Consider the following 22,835-nt stretch of genomic DNA (forward strand, 5'->3'; position numbering starts at 1 on the left):
ATGGAACATATCTGTGTATACCTGTTAAACACGAAATCAATCCATAAGCATCAGTCGGTTGATGTCCGGTGCGATAAAAACTTAAGGTTTTTTTTTAACGATTCAATTGAATTGACAACCACGTCAAGGCAATAAAAAGTATATTTTTAAATAAAAGTGTTATTGAGTTATTGCGCACTCCATAGATTAACCGACACTTTAACGGTAAATGAGGTACAGTAATTGGTTTAGATAGTGGGTTTCTTTTAACTTGTTAAGCTGTTAAAGTGGTAAGTGTACTACTTTATATGTATTCTGATAAAAATAAATAACAACATATTATCTCGTTGTCATGTAATGATGTTAATTCCATACCACTTTTTTACCTACATTATGTCTCTATGTGTTCAATATTTTCCAATGAAATTAAGATAATGTTACTGTAACCGCTGCTTTGATTAAACTTCTTTAATCAACCCACTTACATAGCAAGTTTAATATGTTGACCATTTTATGAATAAGTATATATTTTTACTTACCTAAATATCAAAACATTGGTTCAGATCGACCCCGATAACCATATAGATTAATAATTACATTCAAACCAAGAAAACCATCACCTTGATGTCGAATGTGAAAAAGTATGAGTTTCAAGAAATGATTTTTGTTATGCTTCATTTGAGTGTATTGTTTAAAATCAAATTATATAAGCCTCCATTAAAATTGTGAAACTAGTTTAAATATATGTTTGCAATCTTTAAGTTTAAAATAAGACGCCTTATTTTGTAATTTCAGAAAAACTGCGTTTGAAACAAGTTAAAGCTTGATATGCACTGCAAATGCTATTGTTGGTTGTTGTTTCAGTGTGGTTAACATTAGATATTGTAACGGCGTAATGTATAAGGCGTCTGCCTTGCGCCCGGGAGATCCCGAGTTTGAGTCCCACCATGAGCGTATTCCTGATCATTCTAAAGACAACGAATACTTGTTAGTTCTAGAAAGCGGATTTGAGAGTGACAATTTAAACCCAAAGTTATAGAGCACATATAGTTAGATTAAAACCAGCTAATAATTCAAATTGTTATTCCCTGAACTTAATCAAGAAGTTCAAACTTCAGATACCGGCGATAAATCCCGTCTTGTTGTATACTCCTCGAAATAAAATACTGTTTTGGGGTGTCACGTCGTTTCGCGTTTTATAGCGTTTTTATGAAGTTTTACTTATATGTATACTTTCCATATTGGTAAAAGTGACTGTTGGATGTTAATTGTGTATTTACTCTAATGAAATAGTTTGATAAATATACAATTACAGTTTGAAGAATTTTTTTAAGTTTTATATCTCTCACACAACGGCCATTAATAGTCTGGGTAGGTTCTTGAGCACATATAACATCGTGCCTTTCTAAATAAATAACATAAAATAATGAGGATATATATATGAAGGTATCGGGTTTGATAAGTTCATAGTGCCTCTGACAATAACAAAGTCACATGAGTTGTCCTCCTTTGACAATTTGTTTGTGTTAACCTCTTTATATAAAGACGTTAAACCATCATTTTGAACTTGATCATATATCGAGCAAACGTCGATGAAGAACAAGTAATTACTTGCGGCGAAAAACGTTCGTTTCTTTTTTGTATGATCGTGTATATATATGTAATTGGTGTTCCATTACGATTATACGCTATTAAGTATTATGTTGTTAGATAATTGGGTAATGACTGATGTTAAAAACATAAACCATGAAAATCGTGTTTGAAAAAACGTGTTGTTAGTAATGGAAATTATATTTATTAACATACAATATATTGACACGTGTTGATAATTGAAATAAATGCAAAAAAAGGATATAATGCATAGAGTTAGACTATATGCCATGAAAGTTTACGGACAGTTTATAGTTTCAAAATACTGAAAAAAGTACTGCGAATTACTTATAATTTCCTTTGATAAGGACGCATCTTTATAAGCATATACACATCAGGAGACAAACAATATAAGAGCATCTGATCTTTTATTTATAGCAATTATTGTTTTGAAAAGGAGTTTAAATGAATCTGACTTCCTCTAGCTACACACCAGTACATACATTTTTTTTTTATTTTGTTTCATTTTCAGAATGTACACAAGCTATAGTTTTTACCGATACCAACCCGGAATGTTCTGCAACATGCAACACTGCTAAATGCCTGTACATGACAGGATACAGCATTGGAAGCAGTGGAACCTGTATCTCTAGTAAATATCAAGCTTACACCTACATTGCGGGTGATCTACTCAAATGATGTGGCACCTATACGAATCTTACTGACAATGCCAGAAATAAATGCCACAAGCGAGATGACGTTCTCTGCGCTTCGGATAATCAAGACATATCTGAGAATCATAATGTCCCAAACTAGACTCAACAACCTTATGACTTTGCAAGTTCATTAGCAATGAACGCACGCTCTTGACTTACCTCATATTGCAGAGGAGTTCGTTGCTCGATAAGAAAGGCGCAGCTGTGTATTTGGAAAATTTTAAAGGTTTTACAGCACTGCAACTCAGCAATTAACAAACTTTTTTCAAACTATTTTCCCTAGTTTATCGCATTTGCAAATAATATGGAGTCTGTTGCGGCGCCGTGTAACTAAGTAATATCGCGACCTCCCAGATATCACGATTTAGCCTTTATGTTTCAAAACAATTCAGGGAGAGCATGCACCCGGATCCCCCTAGTAGCTTTGCGTCTTCGGCGCTCGCATGCCTCTGGTACTAAGAGCCTGACCACTTTGAAAAGTCCGACGACGGCCCTGCCGACCAATTATGTGTGAATAAAACCAAACCAAATGTTTTGTTAATATTCTTTTTTTTCTATTTTATTCCATGTAAATACCGTTTGTATTAAGAGTGCTTACAAGTAGACGGTATGATTTCGTTTTTTTCTAATTTATTCCGTGTAAATTCCGTTTGTATTAAGAGTCCCTACAAGTGGATGCTATAATTTCTTTTTTTTTCTAATTTATTCCATGTTAATTCCGTTTGTATTAAGAGTTGTTTTCACGTAGACGTTATTAAATGCATACCATAAAGTACAGAATTGTATTGAGGTTGTTTTTAAAATAATAATGTAATAAGATGAACTTTATTTGCTCTTAACGCGTTACGTTCAGAGTTTCCTTATTTAAAGTCCTGGTTGATTTTTGTTTAAATTTATGCGCACGGTCCTGTTAAACTTGCAGACATTTATAATAAATATAGCCGCCGTAAGTGTTTTAGGCGAGTTATTGATGTCTGATTATTGCTCATGTTAATGACATTGCTTTTGTATAAAAGCCCTGGGGGGTAACATTCTCCGGTAAAACATGAAACTTAAAACAAAACATCAGCATTATTAAGGTATCGTCATTCCTAATATAATCGAAATAGGATGCCTGTAACGCACTTAGACGTCAGTAAAGCTTTCAAACTAATGACTTTTAAAACTTGATACAGTCACTTTTTTATTAAATGTTTCGGCCACAGGCATTCTTCAGTAAACGATTATACAGACAATTTTCTTTATACTCGTTTACTGAAGAAGGCCTGTGGCCGAAATATGTAATTAAAGAGTGACTGTATCAACTTTTAATAATTTCCTCCCTCTTGAGATCCAATATATAGAGTAATAACTTTTACAAAGACATGTATACAACATTATTGAAAAACAAAGCGCTTACGTGAGGATGTGCCCAATGTACGCTTTCCGTTGCACATAAAACCCGTAAATGTTGACTAACATGTCAGACAGCCTCGTAAATACCACAAGTTTGTTGACTGAAACTTTGGATTCTACTGCAAAACTGATTAAATCGTTTTTTTGTAATGTCATTGGTCGTCGTTACATTTGTGTGTCTGTTCATCATTGCCTTAAATAAGCATCGAAGTCTACAGATTAGGAGGAACTATTTTCTTGTAAGTCATGCTGTTGCTGAAACGTTGAATTGGCCTTGTGTACAGCGTGTACGTGCCGATTGGTAACTGGCCGTTTGGAGCTGTGGTGTGTGCTATTTGGTTTCGTCTGGATTACACTTGGACCAACGCAGCAGCTCACCTTCTCGTCATTAATCGCGATAGATACTTACCTGTCTCAAGACCCTTGGTATATAGGACAATGCAATCACTAAAGAAATGTTTCATTAGGATAGCTATTGCCCTGGATCGTTTTAGTTGGGCGCCATGGATCATTTCTGGCCATTTATCGAAGAAAAAGGACAGTTCCAGCAACATACTGTTATGTCCAGTTTCTGCTTTGTAATCTATCCTTACAATATGCGCATCGCTGATCGCATTTTATTACGAATGACGTAGATGATAGTTGTGTACATGTGCATATATTATACGACTGCACTACGAAAGAAACAGCTATCCCGCAATCAAATGAATGCCACTGTTGCAGTTAGCGGCTTGAAAACAAAGTATTACGTATGACAGGGAGGTATGAATACGTTCATTTTCATTTAATTTGGACACGTTCTATGTCATTTGGAGATGTTGATGGCGAAATCAATGGAACGTGTGCCGCTGCCATAACCAACACAATGACTAGTAGTTAAAGTAATAAAATCAACCTGGATGAGCATGTTATTTTCTTGGACAAGTGCCGCCCACATATCGCTGAAAACAGAAACAGAATCACAAAGTGGCCAGCGTTCTCAGCATCATTCTCATCACCTTTCTCATCACGTGGATGCCATAACACGTGCCTGCCATGCTACACCGTTTGTGGCCCACATGCGTCAAAGACAACGCCTGGGATATTGGTAAGCTGTGTAATGCACATAAAACTTATTCTTGTGGCCATATATAAGCAATATATAACTCAAATTGTATGGTTATAAATATAGAATTTTGGTCATCACATGATGCCAATTGGAACATAAACATTATAAGCACGAAATATTGTTTAGGTTCTTGAAAGAAAAGACGTATTCCGGTTTTGCATTCTTTGGAAATGTATTCCTAAGTTTACTTTAGTGCTTTGTGTTAATGTTTAATGCAGTCTAGTTTAATCTCGAAGAATCAATACTTTTGCCGTGAGTCTGATTATTAGGTTATAACTGAACTAGTTTTTACCAAAGACAATCGTCATGGAATATTCCATAACTATGAAACATAAATTAGATTGGGGGTTCAATGCAAGTTGGATATCATGCGCTTAGGCCATTCATAGACTAACGCGATTTGGTAACTGAACATATGCCTCATTGCGTGTTGTAGTTTGATGTATTTCTTGTGGACAGTACATGCTTACACATAATATTACATGTTTAATGATATTTTCAATTTACCTTAATTCAATTTGTGTAATGTGTGAAGATTATAATTATAATCATCGAAGGAGGGGGGGGGGGACATAACAAGACCGGATTTTAACTATTAGCTAACAGATATTGAGAAACCGACGCTTTGTTTACAATGCTATTTTCAAAGTTATAAGTATTCGCTATACTATAAATTAGTTCGAAAGAAAGCGGGCATATTACTCAAGAATACAGAATGCGGTTGTTGTTGTATTTTTCTTACCTCTTGGTTGTCTGGGCTTTTGATAGCCTAGGCGTTCAGTTAGATGATGATACACACACGGAATATGATTTGCACAAGCGACTGTTCCAGCAATATAACACCAACATTATTCCACGTAGTATGACGTCGTCATCGAACCCGTTTCACGTCGGCATCGAGCTCTAACTGATGTCGATCGATGAAATTAACGGGTTTCGACAAACTATCACCATAACGGCATATTAAGAAGTAAATTGGACAGACAGTTTTTTGGTATGGGAACCCGTGGAGTATTCCAATATAACTTCAATAAATGTAAAGGTCAAGGACATCTGGACTCCGGATATAATTTTAAGAACAACGCTGGACAAAATGACTGACTTTATAGACGAAGATGGCATGCGGTTATTTCATCTGATGGCAGTGTAATCATGTGGCCGTACGGAAGGCATACTGTTCCTTGTCAAATATTTATTGAACAATTCCCGTTCGACGAACAGACGCGTGTATTCGATTTTTTGTCATGGACTAACCCGAGTTCAAAACTCGTTTAAAGAGGTGTTTTAACGGAAAAAAACAATGGTGAGTATTTTAAAAACGGCGAATGGACGCTTAAAGGCGTAAAAGTAAAAAACAAACTGGGCATTTCCACATGGGATCACGTATACTATACCCTCAAATTACAGCGCAAATCACTGTTCTTCGGAGTGTACATAATGCTTCCTATAATATGCATTGCGTTTCTTAACACGTTTTGTTTTATTTTGCCGTCGGATGGCGGAGAGCGGATAACATTCTGCTTTTCAATATTCGTAACACTGTCGGTGTTCATGACGCTTGTCAATGGGTCCCTCCCAGAATCATCGGACGAGGTGTCGACATTCGGCGTGTACATTTGTCTTCAACTAATCGGATGCGGCCTGTCAACCATTGCTACCGTTTTGTCGCTGTACTGCTTTCAGAAAAGCGACCACACACCTGTATGTTCATGCGTCCAGTTGTTTGTAATGGCAATGTACATGCAAAAACGTAATCAAATTCATCAGAATCCTGCCGATAATGAAATACAAGTAAACAGGAATGAAGGCGAAATCATTACCGCGGCGATTGACACGATCGACGACAGTGGAAAAATTGGTAAATGTCGGTCCAATGGAAACGGAACGATACATCATTTACCTCCGGTTACCTGGAAAATGGTATCCTGTGCGTTGGACCGATTTTGCTTCATAGCCTCTCTAGTTTGGCACGTAGTTCTATTAAGCGTTCTGCTCGCCGTCTTGGTTCCATAAAAACGGGGTAGTTTGAATCATACCTTCAAGATTAGCTAGTATCCGAGGGCTCTCATCTGAAAAAGAATCTTCGATAGAAAGCTAAAAAAGACGATACTTTTGATAATTTTATTCGCAGAATGTTTTATTCATAACGTTGGTTAGTTATTTAACATTAATGACGACGAGTCCTTGGTTACAATGTTACAATGGATACAATGGATGTGCAAAGTTGAATGTTTAGTTAAGATTTCAGTTAAACCTTGTTTGATTTATAATACAAAATTTGACGCGTTTCATATAGTACTTGAATGCGAACTCTATCACACGGAAATGAAATATTACATTTAAATATAGAATAGTAATACAAATTATAATGATAATAATTATAAAATTAATAATAATAATTATAAAATTACTACTACTACTACTACTACTACTACTACTACTACTACTACTACTACTACTACTACTACTACTACTACTACTACTACTACTACTACTACTACTACTACTTCTACTACTACTACTACTACTACTAATAATAATAATAATTACTATAGCAATTATTATTATTATTATTATTATTATTATTATTATTATTATTATTATTATAATTAAACAGTTAATGATAAAATTGATGATTCTTAGACTGGAACAAAACCAACACATATTACAACATAAAACATCGCGTTTTGTGAGTGCTATCACAACAAAAAAGTGTATTTACCAACATAACGTAAATAGTTGTAACACTAATTAAAGCAAACACAAATATTACAAATGACAACCACACAATAAAATGAAATAGGATTTTGGCAATTCATGTTAGGTCAGGTATAACTGAAATAAACCAATTGCATGTCGTAATTTAATATGTGCTGTTTACGTCTGATTGCTTGATATTATATATTTCACTTGATATGTTTATTCGACAAATATTTAATGTTTATTTTTATGTTATACATAACTTAAATATAGATTTTAAGGCGTACGCATTTGTTCACATGTCCATTCCACTGCTTTTTTATAAGTATTCGTCTGATACTTGCTGCGTTTGTATATGAGAATACAAGTGATAATTGCTGCGTTTGTATATGAGAATACAAGTGATACTTGCTGCTTTTGTATATGAGTAATATTTTTTACACACGTGATTCATAATTGGGAAATTCTATGTTTACAATAGTTTTGTATACCGCAGACTTGGCATGCTTTTTTGAACAAACTACAAATGGAAAATTCTCGGTGATTAACATTATTTTTCATTTTTCGAAACAGTGAATTTACAGTCGCAAGTCACTGATATTTCTCTGTAAAAAGCCACACACCATACAATAAATAATAATTGTGTATATAAAGTGGTATTTAGCTACGTGCGTTCTTTATAAGTAATGTTTTGCACAAATGTTTTGATTGGTAACTAAATAAGATACTCTAGTATGTGTAAATCGCTTTTTTCACTAAATTATAAGGAGTTAAATTTTATTTCAGATTACAGCATGAACATGCTTTATTCTCGGTATAAGGTTCACAATGCATCGTAAGTTGTAAACAGTAGCTGGATGATTCACCCAAGATGGAAGGACCTTTTCTGGCATAGAAAAGCAGCAATAATTTCCATGTTTCTGCTAAAATGTGTTCTGTAGCATTGACATTGTTTTTCATGTGCAATTACAATACAACAACAGTAAAGTGTCTGAGGTAAAAAACAACAACAATAAAACACACTTCCCTAAAATACGCACTGTCATTGAAACGTCACTTACATAAGTTTAATAAAAAAGTGCTTACTTAATCAACATTATACCACTATTCAGTATCGTCGCTGTCGTTCTCAAACATCGTAGCTCCAAAATTTTCAAAATATTTGTTTCGTCTTTTCCGAATATATTAAATCTGGCGCGTGTTTTGTGCTATATCTCGTAGCTCTACGCCAATCAGAGCCCTTGAAAAAGCCACGTGACGAAATGTTGTAGAATGATTGTTGGCATTTTTCCCGGCGAAAAGTCGTAGCGACGCCATTTCACCTATAGGTTTGTCGTTTTGTTTGGACAAATTTGACAAAAACGTTTTTATATTTTTTTTATTTGCAACTACGAGGATTCCTATCAGGACGAATTGTCGTACCTCATAAAAATGACAAAACTGTGGTGACAAAATATCGTAGCTACCATGTCTGACTGTCAGTATAACTCATCAGTATGACTAACGCGTCTACGGCTTATACCATATTTTGCAGCTTCATTTGTTTGGTATTTTTACAGAATTTCAATTTCAAAAATATCGTTATAAAAAAATGAGACGGTTTTTCTCTCTCCTGAAAAGTTGGCATTTTTAGCTACGAGGTTTGAGAACGACAGCGACGTAATGTACATTCAAATTGTTAAAAAAGGGGAGGATTTTACAAACAACAAACAATACTTATAAGTAAGAAACTGTTAAAAAGTAGGTAAGCTGTAAATCTTTTTTTGTGAGCACTACGAGCAAAATAACATAATGTGTATATTATACATGTATGCTTAGTCTCTATACTTTTGTATTGTAAGATCGACGTGTTCAAAACATAAACTGCTATATGGATAAGAAATTAACATTTTAGTATTTCACGCAAGAACATTTGAATGTATATATGCTCCGATTACATTTTCTTGAAATAGTCTGAAATTTTGCAAGTTATGGACATGTGAACAGTTTATGGACAGTGAGTTATTATTTTCACATTACTTTCCTCATGTCATTTTCATGGGTTTTTTTTGAAATAGCATATGCTTGTGTCTGTTAAGTACATATTTTTCTTTTCATTCAATGTAATGATGTGTGAATTTTTTTGAGTGCCATACTTATAAATTGCTGAGTTATTGTCAATAAAACTTTGTGTTAAATTCAACTTTGTTATATATCAAAACACAATACGGCAGAGCGAATGTTGTCGAGAAAAACGAAACAATCCCCTAATAAAGAAAAACAAAGTCCAACATATATTAAAACAGAACGGATATGCTTTCTTGAATGAAAGTCACTTCAGTTATGCCATTTTACAGAATACCACGTTAACTACTAGAAGTTTATGTCGTTGAGGCAAATCTGGAGATCGCTCCTATAATGAGCATCAAACTTGCTACATCCAAATTGCTGGGCGGATATCCGTTACATCACTGCGATCAACAGAAGCCTTTTTAACGATTGTTTTCGTACGTTGCAATATACCCCTACTAAAGTTTCGTTTTGGTGTGTCTGTTTGTATGTAAAATGGCAAACATCAAATAAATAAAACTGAATTGAATAGAAATGTGTTTCTTATTGAATGTTATATATATTACTGTCCATACATGATGGAGGCTGAAAAGTTCAGCGACACCACCGGCAAAAGCTACAATGTGCGGAACGAGGTCACCTGCAAATCCACCAATTAGTCTACGCTGTACACTGCGAACGGTGTAAGACCTTCGTATAAGTAGGAGAAACGGGAGATACCCTGTACCAGCGACATCTTCTTAACCTGTCCCGGATACGGACTCGACACAACGACCCGGTAGCCGAGCACTTCTACACAAACGACCACAGCGTCGCAGACTTCCGGGTCATGGGACTCGAAAAATTAAATGGAACCGACGAGTACCGGAAGACCATCGAACAACTTTGGAAGCGCAAACAACTGAGGACGTTCAAACCATATGGACTAAACACAAAAGACTAAAATCGGCGCGCAATGTAACGTGCGATAATATAACGTTACTTCCGCTAAAGATGATATGCTTATTCACAAATAAACGCCGCTGAAGAAAACCGAGAGGTCGAATGCTACGGCAAATTTAATAAAAGCGTTTTATTATTATTATTATATATATATATATATATATATATATATATATATATATATATATATCGAATTATTCTAAAATACAGATGTATTTCAAAAAGCATATAAGAGTTGCGTTCTGAGAAAACTGGGCATAATGCATGTGCGTTAAGTGTCGTCCCAGATTAACCTGTGTAGTCCGCACAGGCTTATCAGAGACGACACTTTCAGCTTTTATGGTATTTTTCCTGTGCGGACTGTACCGGCTAATCTGGGAAGACACTTTACGCATATGCATTACGCCCAGTTTAATCAGAACAAGACACATATAAGAGCTCTGTTGTACTTACAAACTAAATACTAATTAATAGATACTTGATGCATTATTGATTGACTAAATACTAATTAATAGATACTTGATGAATAATGAATTTGTCTCGGAAAATTAATTCCTGGTAATGTTCTCACTAGCCTGACTAGGGACTACGTGTTAAAATTTGAAAGTAATTTAAAATAAAGTTTAAATGCATGTCATGCCACTGTTCATCATTGCATTTCATCGAAAAGAAGTAAATATAAAGAGCAGTTATTGCTTAAAATACAGTAACAAGTTACAAATACTTGTAATCACTTAATGATAAATTGGAACATATCAAAATCATAAAATGCATTACCTATTTATTATCATCGCTTTGATACACCCAGGGCGGGATATCAACTTTTTTCACCCTATCGGACGAGTGCAATACAATTTCACTTGTCCTGACGAAAAAGTTATTTTTTCTTACTTTAAAATGTAAATTAATTTGCAATGTTACTTTTCAGTAATTGTAAAATATATATAAAGTAGTATAGTACGACACGAAGAAAGTACTGTTGTGGTATAAGTATTTATAAGTATAATTTAAACAAACCAATGATGAAAAATGACTATATTTTGAAGACTCAGTTTACTCCATTATAGATCGCAATTATAATGTTTCACTTGCTATAGGTGCTTTATAGTTTAACAGCTAATTATTGTGCATAAAAGTTATTTTCATTTATAAACAAACACAATTGACTAGAACTAGAACGAGTGTCAACTGTTAACAATATTGAAAATTACTTAAAAAATACCACACACGAGAATAACGTTGTATAATTAAATATAAGGGAACCAACCGCAACAGTGTTGTTAAATAAACTCTGCGATTATCCTCCCTTGTAAACAGCACAGTATCATAAGTGTATATCTAAATACTTCGCGTTTTATCTTTTTATTTGTAACGTCATGTTTTGTTAATTAATACAAGCTAACTTACTGGATTTTTGCTAGTAAATTAGAGAAAAGACCTTGAATTGTTGCACTTGTCCCGTCAGACTAGCAGACTATGTTTTGACTTGTCCGGACCTATGTTTTGGCTATCCCGGACAATCTGGCTGCCGTTAATGTCGAGTCGTCTTGAGCCAATGTTACTATCAGAAGATGTCTGTAGGGCTTTGATTCAACACAGGTTGTTCAATTAGAATTGAAAAATGGTGCTTCATATACATGAAATGGGGCCTCCTAGGGGGTTCGGATTTTTTTTAAATGACGATGCGAAATCATGCATTCTGAAGGTTTTTAATGCTACTTTAGGCACTATATTCTGTAAACATGTTTTTGAAATTATATAGGTGAAACAACTAGACACAGCATTTGTTGAACATGAAGAGCAATAAAACAAATTTCATGATCGTTTACTTTTATTTGAATTTGTCGGCATTTCTAGGTTTAGTGCCTTTTCCACATAAAAACAAACATATTTATTGTAAACAATGATAATTAACCGCAATGAGAATGGGCTATGCAATCAAAACAATCCTATTGTAAATTACATATTTTAAATAATATTATACAATTAGAGGACGGTCACCATCAATCGTATTATTAACAACTAGCATGAGCATGTAGGTTACTTGTGAACAGTCAAACAATAAACAAACAGATAACATGAGGCCGTAAATGTAAACAATATATACATGTAACTAAAGAAGGAAGTTAAACCCTACCCATCTTCCATAGGCCTTGTGCAAATGTTAAACAAAGCAAATATTTTGGCCAGTTTATGACTGGTGTCCGGCTTCGTTGGTATTGCGAACAAACAGTTTGTGACGTTAGCCTATATGACACCACAAAGAACAATTTGCGATACTGGTAGCTCACCTAGTATAAAGTGGCCAGTCTATGTCTGGTGTCCTGCTTCGTGCGTCTTGCATAGCGCGTCGTACTCTGAACGTATTGTGATGCCGACTTTTAGCTCGTGAACACATTAGAGGCCACACTTCTAATGATTAACCTTGGTCAGAATGTTTACCTTAACAATTTCTAGACCGAGTTTGGATGTGGGCCACGTGCGTCTATACAACTATGTATGCATGTTAAATCTTAATAAAAACGGATAATCACTATAGAAGCCATATTTATGACAACATCTTGATGAAACTTGGTTAGAATATCGACGACGACGTGAAGTTACCCTCGGGACTTCGGTTGTAAACCATCGCCCGAGCATACCGCTTAACACTAAAATGCACTGTTGTTATATATATTCCGTTAAGGAGTTCCCAATAGTATTGGTTTTGCAGTGTGGATACTGCACATAGAAATTAAAAATCTAAATAATAAAAATAATCTAAGAGCGTATGTTCATAATTGTACTGGCGATTAAATTCCACTATAATATAGTATTATCGGTCTATAAATTATTTTGTTTATAATTATACGTATTTATCCATTTAAATGTTTTCTAAAACCTCGATTATATATAGTTCAAACAGTCTATGTGTGGAAAAAAACGAACTAAGAAAATCCTGAAAGAAATAGGTCCTCTAAAGGTAATGTGAATGTAGACTTCAATGATTTGGTGAATGTAGACTTTAATGATTTGGTTTTGTTGTGAAAAAGGTTCCACTTTGCGTATTAATAAAATATGAATTATACGCTGTTTAATTTAATTTAGGCTGGTTGTAAGATCTATCGTGTTCTTTTTTATAAATAAATCAAAAATAGATTTCAGGATTTAGATTATTCAAATTTTCCACTTACTGGGGATGAATACAAAGTGAACATTCATTGATTTGTTATTATTAAATATGTGTCGCGTTCACTTTATTTCTGTCAGACAGCCATATTAGAAGTCAAAAATGTGGCCAAATCATTCTGCATGAAGCACACTGTCAATCTTAACGCATCTGATCGTTAATTTTCCCCCGAACCGTAACGTTTCATCTTTTCCGCTTGTCCTGTCGTCAGTAATGGCGCCACCACCGGATGTTCGGTCACCAGAAATGCCAAAGCCCTGCATGAACGCACTGAACAAGCTTTGGAGTTCCGGGAGTGCGTCGATGTCGTCTTGTGGGATTCTGAAGCCGCCCACAGAGCGGTTGAACTTCCGGTCTCGAACCTGATAGAAAATTACAAAAACTTTCGTATTCTTGTAAAGAAATATAATCAGTGTGATGTTTTTTGACATTTTTTGCGGCCCGCAACGACAGGTCTATGATAAATTCTAGTTAATGACCTTGTTATGATTCCAAAATCAGAGGGTGGGGATTTTTTTGCAAGGCTCTTTGTCAATTTTTTTTCTCATTAAGCATGATTTTATATATTTATTTGAATATATTGGGCTCCTAAAAAATACTATCCTGGGTACGTTACTTATACCTGTGGGTAGCATGTGCGATAAGTACAGCGTGTAATAATATTATTATTTAATGTATCCATGTATAACAAGTGATGTTTACACTTACCATTTCTCAGTCTTTCCTTCAGGAGGATGTGGTGGTTGACAACCAGCCCGAGACCCATCCCTCTCCTGGTTGCCTTTGCAACCACACAGGCTGAAATGTAAATATTTGTAGTGTGTGTATATAAGCGTCTGTGTATCATTTTTAAACGAAAAACTTGTTTATAGTGTCAATACCAAAAGATGTCATAAGATATTATACGCCAAAAACATGTATGAAAATCTGGATTGTTTGCTGCTTGGTGACAATCGATCACTGCGATTGTATTAATGGTTTTATACAGCTTATATTGCTATTCTACCTTTCATTTTCCGGTAATGGTGGCATATTTTACACATATCCCTGTGGCATATCATTTTTCCGTCATCCACAACTGTGACGTCATCATCGCCAGTGACGTCATCATCGCCAGTGACGTCATAGTCTTCGATGGCGAAGTCGAAAGTGTCATCATCATGATAAAAACCTTAATGTCAAGAAGGATGATAACCATTGTTTGAGTGTTTAAAACAATGTTAAAAGGCAAATGTACAATCATACATTTCAAATGCTCATGCACATAGACATGTTCCTCATTTTAAACAATGTCTAACATATTTTACTTGTATTTTAACTACTTTAAAGTCATGTTTGAAAAGAACGAAGCTACATACAAGCTGTTTGGTGGTGTGTTGGCTGAACTGTCAATATACGTTTGTACAATTACTTGGCTCTTCTGTTTCATTAGTTTTTCAATATTTTGTTTAAGCAATGGTCATGTCCATCGTTATTTTACTGTTTGGACGGCATGCGTGTAATAGCATTACTCGTAGCAATGTTTTTCGAGTAACGAGTGTAAGTTAAATATACATGTACCATTTTTTGTCATCGTATCATGATTGATTTTACCTTAATCCACGTGCTAACACAATATTTGCCTTTTACCTTAGTGCGCCTTTATATGTGTTTTGAATATTATTGTGTATAAATATACCATTTTAATTGCATTTAAAGACCCATAAATACAAAAAAAATCAAATAAAATTTCGTACAATATTTCGTCAAATAAAGTAACAAATATAAACATCAGTGTTCCTTATAGCAAATGCTGAAATTTCAACGCCAGGTGTGGTCTGGTAACATAGTTGTTTGTAGATATAAAATGCACGGTTTATTTTTTTGTGACAAAATTAATTCCATTTTGTTTTCCCGCAAATATATTTATTCATACGACACAAAAACACTAAAATGGTACCATGCTAGAGTTCATGTGTCGTATGAATAGATATAAGTGCGGGAAATTAAAATGGAATTAATTGTGTCACAAAAAGATAAAAACGTGCATTTTATATCTACAAACATATATGTTACTAGACCACATCTGGCGTTGAAAGTTCGGGAATTGCTATATGGAACACTGCTTTTTTATTGTTAAGCTTTATTTTATGACATATTGCACGAACATTTCGTAGATTTTGAGCAGTAAAGGGGCTTTAAAGTTTTATTAAAGCTAAAAAGTATTTACAAAATAATGACATTTTATCGCCATTTTGTTATTATTTCTGAGAGTAAAGTAAAAATACAAGTGCATTTGCGTGATAACGGTACAAGTGCATGAAAGCTTTGTGGCATATACATGTACGATGGAATACATATGTGATCAAGAACATGTCTATGTTTTAACATATTTGATGAAATAAAAAATATCGCGGTATAATAAATAAGCAAATGTAGGTTTTTACCATTAATAACGAGTAAAATGTTGATTTACCTATGACGTCATCATCCTGGGACTCAACCTGCGGTTCAACGGAAGTGATACTCCTTGTTTGCACTCTCGCCTCCGCAACAAAGTACAGAAACAATAACAGCGCCAACGGCCTCATAGTTTATAAGTCTGCGATTTCACTCCAGCGGGGCCTTGAAAACATGTGTAACATTTGATTCGATCATCCGGTGATATACGACAATTTTAACACATGGGATAGTGTTTATATCACTTGACTATATATGACCTCGTTATTCTCTTCCGTTTAAGGAACGATTTACTTCCTTGTCAATCAAACAAGGATAATAATACATGAGTTTCCGCAGTATGTTATATTCGTTGTGTATAATTTACTTTTTTATGTAAAAATGAAATTTTGGAAATCTTTGAATCTGTGCACGATCTTCACTACACTCGTTTTGTTTAAATGGCGGCCGATTATGTACAACATTATTAACTTGCCAAAACCTGCAAATTTATGTTCTTCTTTTGTGAATGTAATTTGTCAGCTTAAGTACAACAATTCATATTGAATTTTACCAAACTAAAACAATCTTTTGAAGGTATTACCGCACCTAACAAAAATAAAACAGAACGTTCACCAATAGAATTAAATAACAACTATATCTACAACTACAACCCGACATTCCTACAAATCCAAAATATTGTATCCTCAGTAATATTTACGAGTTAGAGAAAGACATAAAATTGTTTTCTAGGTGTGTTAAGCCATACTTTTAGCAAAACCGTTTATAAAAACTTATATTTTTGATATGAATCTCCTATCTTTCGAAATAATTTAGCATATACATACTAGCTCCTAAATGAAGTAAAGCTTTACAATATCCGCATAATATTATTATTATAACGGTAATATTGTTGAAATTTACTCGAGTAAAATATTTGCCTTTCATTAAAACCAAAACTCCTTATATTTTAAAGAGTGTTCATAGAAATAAAGAAAGATTCGCAATTATCCTGCATTAGTATATTTAAGTACTCGTTGAATGCTCTGCAGTAGTATATTTAAGCTATTATCAAAAAGCTAAAATAAAGCTGCATATATGAGCACATTTCAGAGACACTCGTAGAAATCAACTTAAAAACCTTTCATATCTGTCCTGTGCGATCCCCTCCGCAAATGAGCATGTTCTTTGTAAACAGCTGTTGGTTATACACAATCGGTTTCGCAAAGTCAAATGAAATAAAACTTCCGAGTCTTCGTGTTTAATTAATTAATTTCCGATTTTTTGACCGAAAACAATAAAGTTTAAACTTGAAAGTCACATGTTTTCGCACAAAGGGCACGTGATCAGTTAAACCTTAAATGACTAATTTCATTGTAAATATGCATACGTACTATGCATACGTATGATATGCTGCAAGAGTTAATGTTCCTTTTATTTCATGTATCAAGTTCTTGAGAAACAACGGGTGATCAACGAACGTTAAGTTGAATTGATATTTTACTTAGTATTAACTTTCGTACTTAATGTTCTCTTTATACAGTGTTGTTAACGATTTTATAACTAGACTTGTGACCCTGCTTATACTGTTTATATAGTTTCCTTTTATATATGCAGTTTTTACACGCGTGTTAAGCAAATCACAATGCCCTTAGATATACACAATAAACGAGTCAATTCGGAAACATTTAAACTGTTTCATTTGCGCCAATGATAAAACACACCAACAAATATCAAAACTTGCAAGACGATGCGCTATTGTATACACGCATTAAGGTTTCAACTAACACATACTAACAGCATAAAAAGAGCTTTATGGAAAGAAACATAACATCTCAATTAATCACAGAGAAAATAATTTGAATTACTAACAAAGGAACTGCTTTTTTTTAAAGATAACAACAAATGAAATTTGAGATTTACGAACTTAAATGTTGATAGAGACATTGTTAACCATATATTATCATTTATTAAACAAAGTTTCTATAGTTGATATGCCACCAATTTTTACAATCACAAATGTTAAAATAATTATATTTTAGCATATAGCAACTTTATACATTGTAGAATAATGTCAATTATGCTTTATTTAATCTATTTTTTATGATGTGATTATTCCTTTTTATTAAAATGCATAACTAATTTTTGTTTAGAATGTCTTTGTCATGGAAAAATACAAATACAAGACAATCGGGTATATCCTGAAAGGAATCGGAGCATGTTTTCTTCCTCGATTACATCATCAACGTCAGCCTCGATTTGGAGAATGACCGAATCTGTTTCAGTGCAGCGCTCTATGACAGTGACGTCACTGTTTTTTGCGAGCCCCTGCATTTTACCAGTTAAATGTTTTTTATTAGCATCTGGTAGTATTATAAACAAAATTTTTCGGTATTATAGTAGTGTAAGGTATTTGAGGGGCGTCGACAAGACCAAAAGACTAATGCATTTTCCAATACTATTGATTGATTGTAATAAATCTTAAGGAACTTTATCCATGTATGTTGCATCTTTATCATATGATATGTCTTATTGCAATGTGGTTGTCACTATTAAATGGAAAACCCCTCCGGGAAACATGCAATCTTTATTCACATATGGTCAATCTAAGCATATAAGATTTCGTCATTTTGAGTGTATTTGAGAGTTTATTTACAGGTCGCTTTGCGTCTTCATGACTGCATATATGGGCAGACCTGCTATAGCACATGTATGCATGTATATAATGTTCTATGTTTGTATGTAATATCTTACGGAGTGAATAAAATTTTGCACTAGAAAACAAATATATATCTGATATATACCTGATCAAAATCATATTCATGGCACTACTAACGACGAGGACAGATGATGATTATGATGAGTATTATTGATAAAATTATAAAATGTATTATGCTTGTGATAACGTTGCAGACGATGGTGGTGATGATAATGGTGGTCATTATATTGGTGATGACCATGCTAATGATTACGTTGTGGTAAACGACGATTATACTTACGATGACGTTGATTATTATATCTATATTACATAGAAAACAAAGATTATGGTGAACTCACTTGTGACGTCTCCTTTGAGTATTACATTCCGCTGCACTGTCAGTTTCAGCTCCATTCCCTTGGAGATAGCTTTAGCCACCACGCACACTGATATATATGAAAGGGTGTATTAAAGAGAACTTATCGCAGACATTCTGACACGAACGTGTGTGGTGTTGGTGGTGGTGGTAATGGTGGTGGTGGTGGTGGTGATGGTGATGATGGTGGTTGTGGTAGTGGATGTGGCGGTGGTGGTGGTTGTGGTGCTGGTGCTGGTAATGGTGATGATGGTAGTTGTGGTATTGGTGGTGGTGGTGGCGGTTGTGGTGGTTGTAGTGGTGGTGGTGGTGGTGGTGATGGTGGGATTGATGGTGGTCGTAGTGTGTGGTGATGAGGGTAATATGTGTTTGTAGTTTCCAGCAATTAAGTAAATGCAAATGCATTATTTTAAATCAATTTAATTAATATATGGTTGAATCAACCCTTGTTAATATTTCATATAAAATTCCTCGATGTGGGCAGGTTAGAATTAACAAAATAACAGTACAATTGAGAGACAACATTGATTTAAAAAAAAGAAACGTCTTAAACCACAAGTGGATTTAAATTTATTGAGGAAAATAAGTTAAATAAATATGTTCCTTTCAAATGACAAAAGCGTGTGATATATTGTTTTCTTGTTACTTCCTTATAGCACGATGTGTTTTTAGTTTCGATATGTTTTTCACCAATCAATCAAAAATGAAAATCACAGGAACAAATCATCGAATACGTTTTATATTTAGCGTTCTTCTAAGATTTATTCCAAGTCAGTAGTAGCATCAACAAGTTTTATTTGTATTATACAATCTATTTTTGAAGCGTTTTTCGCACCAAAATATATCATGTGACTAATCTATTAGTATGTCCATGAAATTATCTTATATTTTCAATCACAATTGAGCATTGCTATTTTTCGTACATACGAATTTACACGTAGGGCGTGTGCCGCTTTCGACATCCCAAACTATGTGATGTTTCATTTCAAAATGTTATGTTTGTGTGATACTTTTAATGTCGATGGCTAAGATGTCCATTTATATTATCAGTCTGTTTGTTTGTTTTGATTATTCGCCGTTTTAACAGCATTTCAGTCAAATCACGACACTCAGTTCACCAACTCCCAATTTTCCTGGGGAAGCTGGTTTGACCAGTGTTAAGAGCACCCACTCAGTAAGTGACAACTGCCATACTTAAATCAGGAATATACAGAATATTGCTGTAGAAAGGATTTTATGACCATTCCCTCAATTAATGTTGTAGGTCAGATGTCGAACCCGCGATACTAGGATTGGCAGTCACGCACTAGAACATTCCCACGAATTTCCTTTGTCGCCACCACTAAATCGTGGCTTCGAGATAACTAACTCATGGAATGTAATAAGTAAAATCATGCACATGACACATCTGTTCCACCGTAGAAATCCGCCAAGATTTGATATGGTAACGTTAATTTGAAAATTACGAAACAAATTATTTCAGAATAAGGATTAGATGATGATGACATAAGTTACACATACGACTAATGTTATAGCCATGCCATTTTCAGAACGCCAGTATAAATCCGAATTCATTACAACCTCATCCCATTGGCTACCTCCCTGTTACCACTGCCGTTTTACGATGAGTGTGTAGTATTTTTATTAAATGGAAGTAATGCCAACTTTCCAAATAATACATCGCTAAAAAAAAGTGAAATCGGGAATGGAAAGTAATTTATTTAAACAATAAACGATAAAAGCATTTTATTCGATCTGCATCATATAGTGTATTACATGGGCGAGGATGTTATTATTTGCGGGCTGACTGTTACTTGTGAATACACAAAATACTTCTTGCTTTCATTTTGAGTGTTAAACTGGAATAATTTGTCTCTTTATTCGGTTTTACAAGGATACTTTATCTCTTTTTTGAATTTTATTCCGTTTCATATTTTCATCTTCTAACAGAAAAGCACTGTGTAGTCTTTCAAGTGAGACATCTTGGTTTAGAGATCATACGAGGTGATGCGACAAAGCCACTATTTATAGTGCCGGCCTTTATGTTTGGTAGCACGTACACAAGTAATGGCCGGTAACGATTTTGATACATAGCGAGTCAGATCAACCCAATAAGGTAGGAATTTTACTTTACTTACACAAACACCTTTCTGTTTTTTCGTCTTCTTCGTCTTAATCTTTTTCTTTCTATCAATATGATAATTATTTTAACAATAGTAGTATAATTATAATTTGTTTGATTTAGCACGAGTGTTATTCGCTAAAACATATGCATAACATATCACATTGCATATAAGTTAAGTTGATAAGTTTTTCAGACACTATTAATAAAGACGATTGTAACTTATGCTCAATGAAGCATGATTCCCCTATATTGAATGATATCTCGCCTATTATCAGTTAACTTTAAACCGACTTTATAGTTACCTTGTATAGTCTGGTTGAAGTAATAATCAATATTGATATGAACAGAGAATAAACAAGATAACCAGGCACAACATATTTGTGTTAAAAAATGAAAAGATTGGTTATTAGTGTACAGTCGTATTTTGTAAACACTTAAATAATTGTCATCTAATTTTCATCTAAATTATTTGACACCATAACAAAACAGACAAATTGTCTCTTAACACGGCAACTATTACACAAAAGTTGTCTTTGTGTTGTAATCATTCCAATAAATTGTTTCAGAACAAATAAAGTTGGTTAAAGTTTGATTTATCCGAACAACTAATGGCATGCATGTAGAGAGAATGCATAACTGCACGCAAACGAAATGCATAGCTCATGTGTTCAATTGACTAAATTATGTGCACTTATTAAATAACCATACGGTAGGTTTGGTTTCATGTCTTTGCACGTACGTAACTCATTTTACTTACAATACAAATTAAAATAACACAAACTACGATCAACAAAAAACAACATTTATACCATTCAATGATTAAGCATACATATGTAACAACAATCATATATTCGTTTCATATGAAAATACATTATATTTTTGGTCTTGGTAAATTGAACTTAACATGGCTGGAACTAAGTAGTGAATCTTACATTTAAAATCCAGTTGGTTCTCGCTATTGAATGTACTTTATATGGAAGATAACACTCCAGACACGTTCTCAGGAAAGCAATTATTGTAGGCAAAATGCTATAAGATTGTGTGACTGCCTAACAATCTTTGCACAATCCATACAGTACCCATACAGCCTTACCGCTATTTATTGAACGGTATTATTCTTTAAGGGCTGGATAAATACATCATCTGGACTCGTCTTGACTTTTATGCAGCACTAACTTTTCTTCTGGATAACTTGTTTGTTATATTTAATGGTATACTATTTAAACATATTATCGGTGTTCCAATGGGAGCTAATTGTTCGCCGCTTTTATCTGATCTATTTTTATATTAGTATGAAAGGGATTTTATGATAGAATAATTGAAAAGTAAATAACTATATTTGAATCAACGTTTTTACCTTACAAGTATATACGTTGGTTACAAACAGAACTTAGATAACCCATACTTTGAACAATATATTCACAAAAAACTACCAAAAGAACTAGTCTTGAATAAATCGTGTCAATCCGATACAGATGCTGCATATTAAGACTTACATCTTACTTTTAATAAAAAAATATGACCAAAACAAGTTTATACGACAAACGGGACGTCTTTAACTTTAAAATTG

The 22,835-nt window shown here is 34.0% G+C and overlaps 1 protein-coding gene across 1 annotated transcript; it reads right to left on the bottom strand.

Annotated features, from left to right (window-relative positions):
• Window positions 1-12,292: 12,292 nt before the first annotated feature.
• LOC127860216 (uncharacterized) lies at window positions 12,293-17,345 on the bottom strand. Its single transcript, XM_052398135.1, has 5 exons — window positions 17,208-17,345; window positions 16,104-16,252; window positions 14,655-14,819; window positions 14,357-14,446; window positions 12,293-14,010 (listed from the first exon to the last, which is right to left on the bottom strand). Exons 2-5 carry the CDS (start codon window positions 16,216-16,218, stop codon window positions 13,886-13,888), a joined length of 495 nt encoding a protein of 164 aa, XP_052254095.1. The 5' UTR covers window positions 16,219-16,252; window positions 17,208-17,345; the 3' UTR covers window positions 12,293-13,885.
• Between the last annotated feature and the right edge of the window lie 5,490 nt (window positions 17,346-22,835).

This window comes from Dreissena polymorpha, chromosome 15, assembly GCF_020536995.1.
Source record: "Dreissena polymorpha isolate Duluth1 chromosome 15, UMN_Dpol_1.0, whole genome shotgun sequence".
Lineage (NCBI taxonomy): Eukaryota > Metazoa > Mollusca > Bivalvia > Myida > Dreissenidae > Dreissena > Dreissena polymorpha.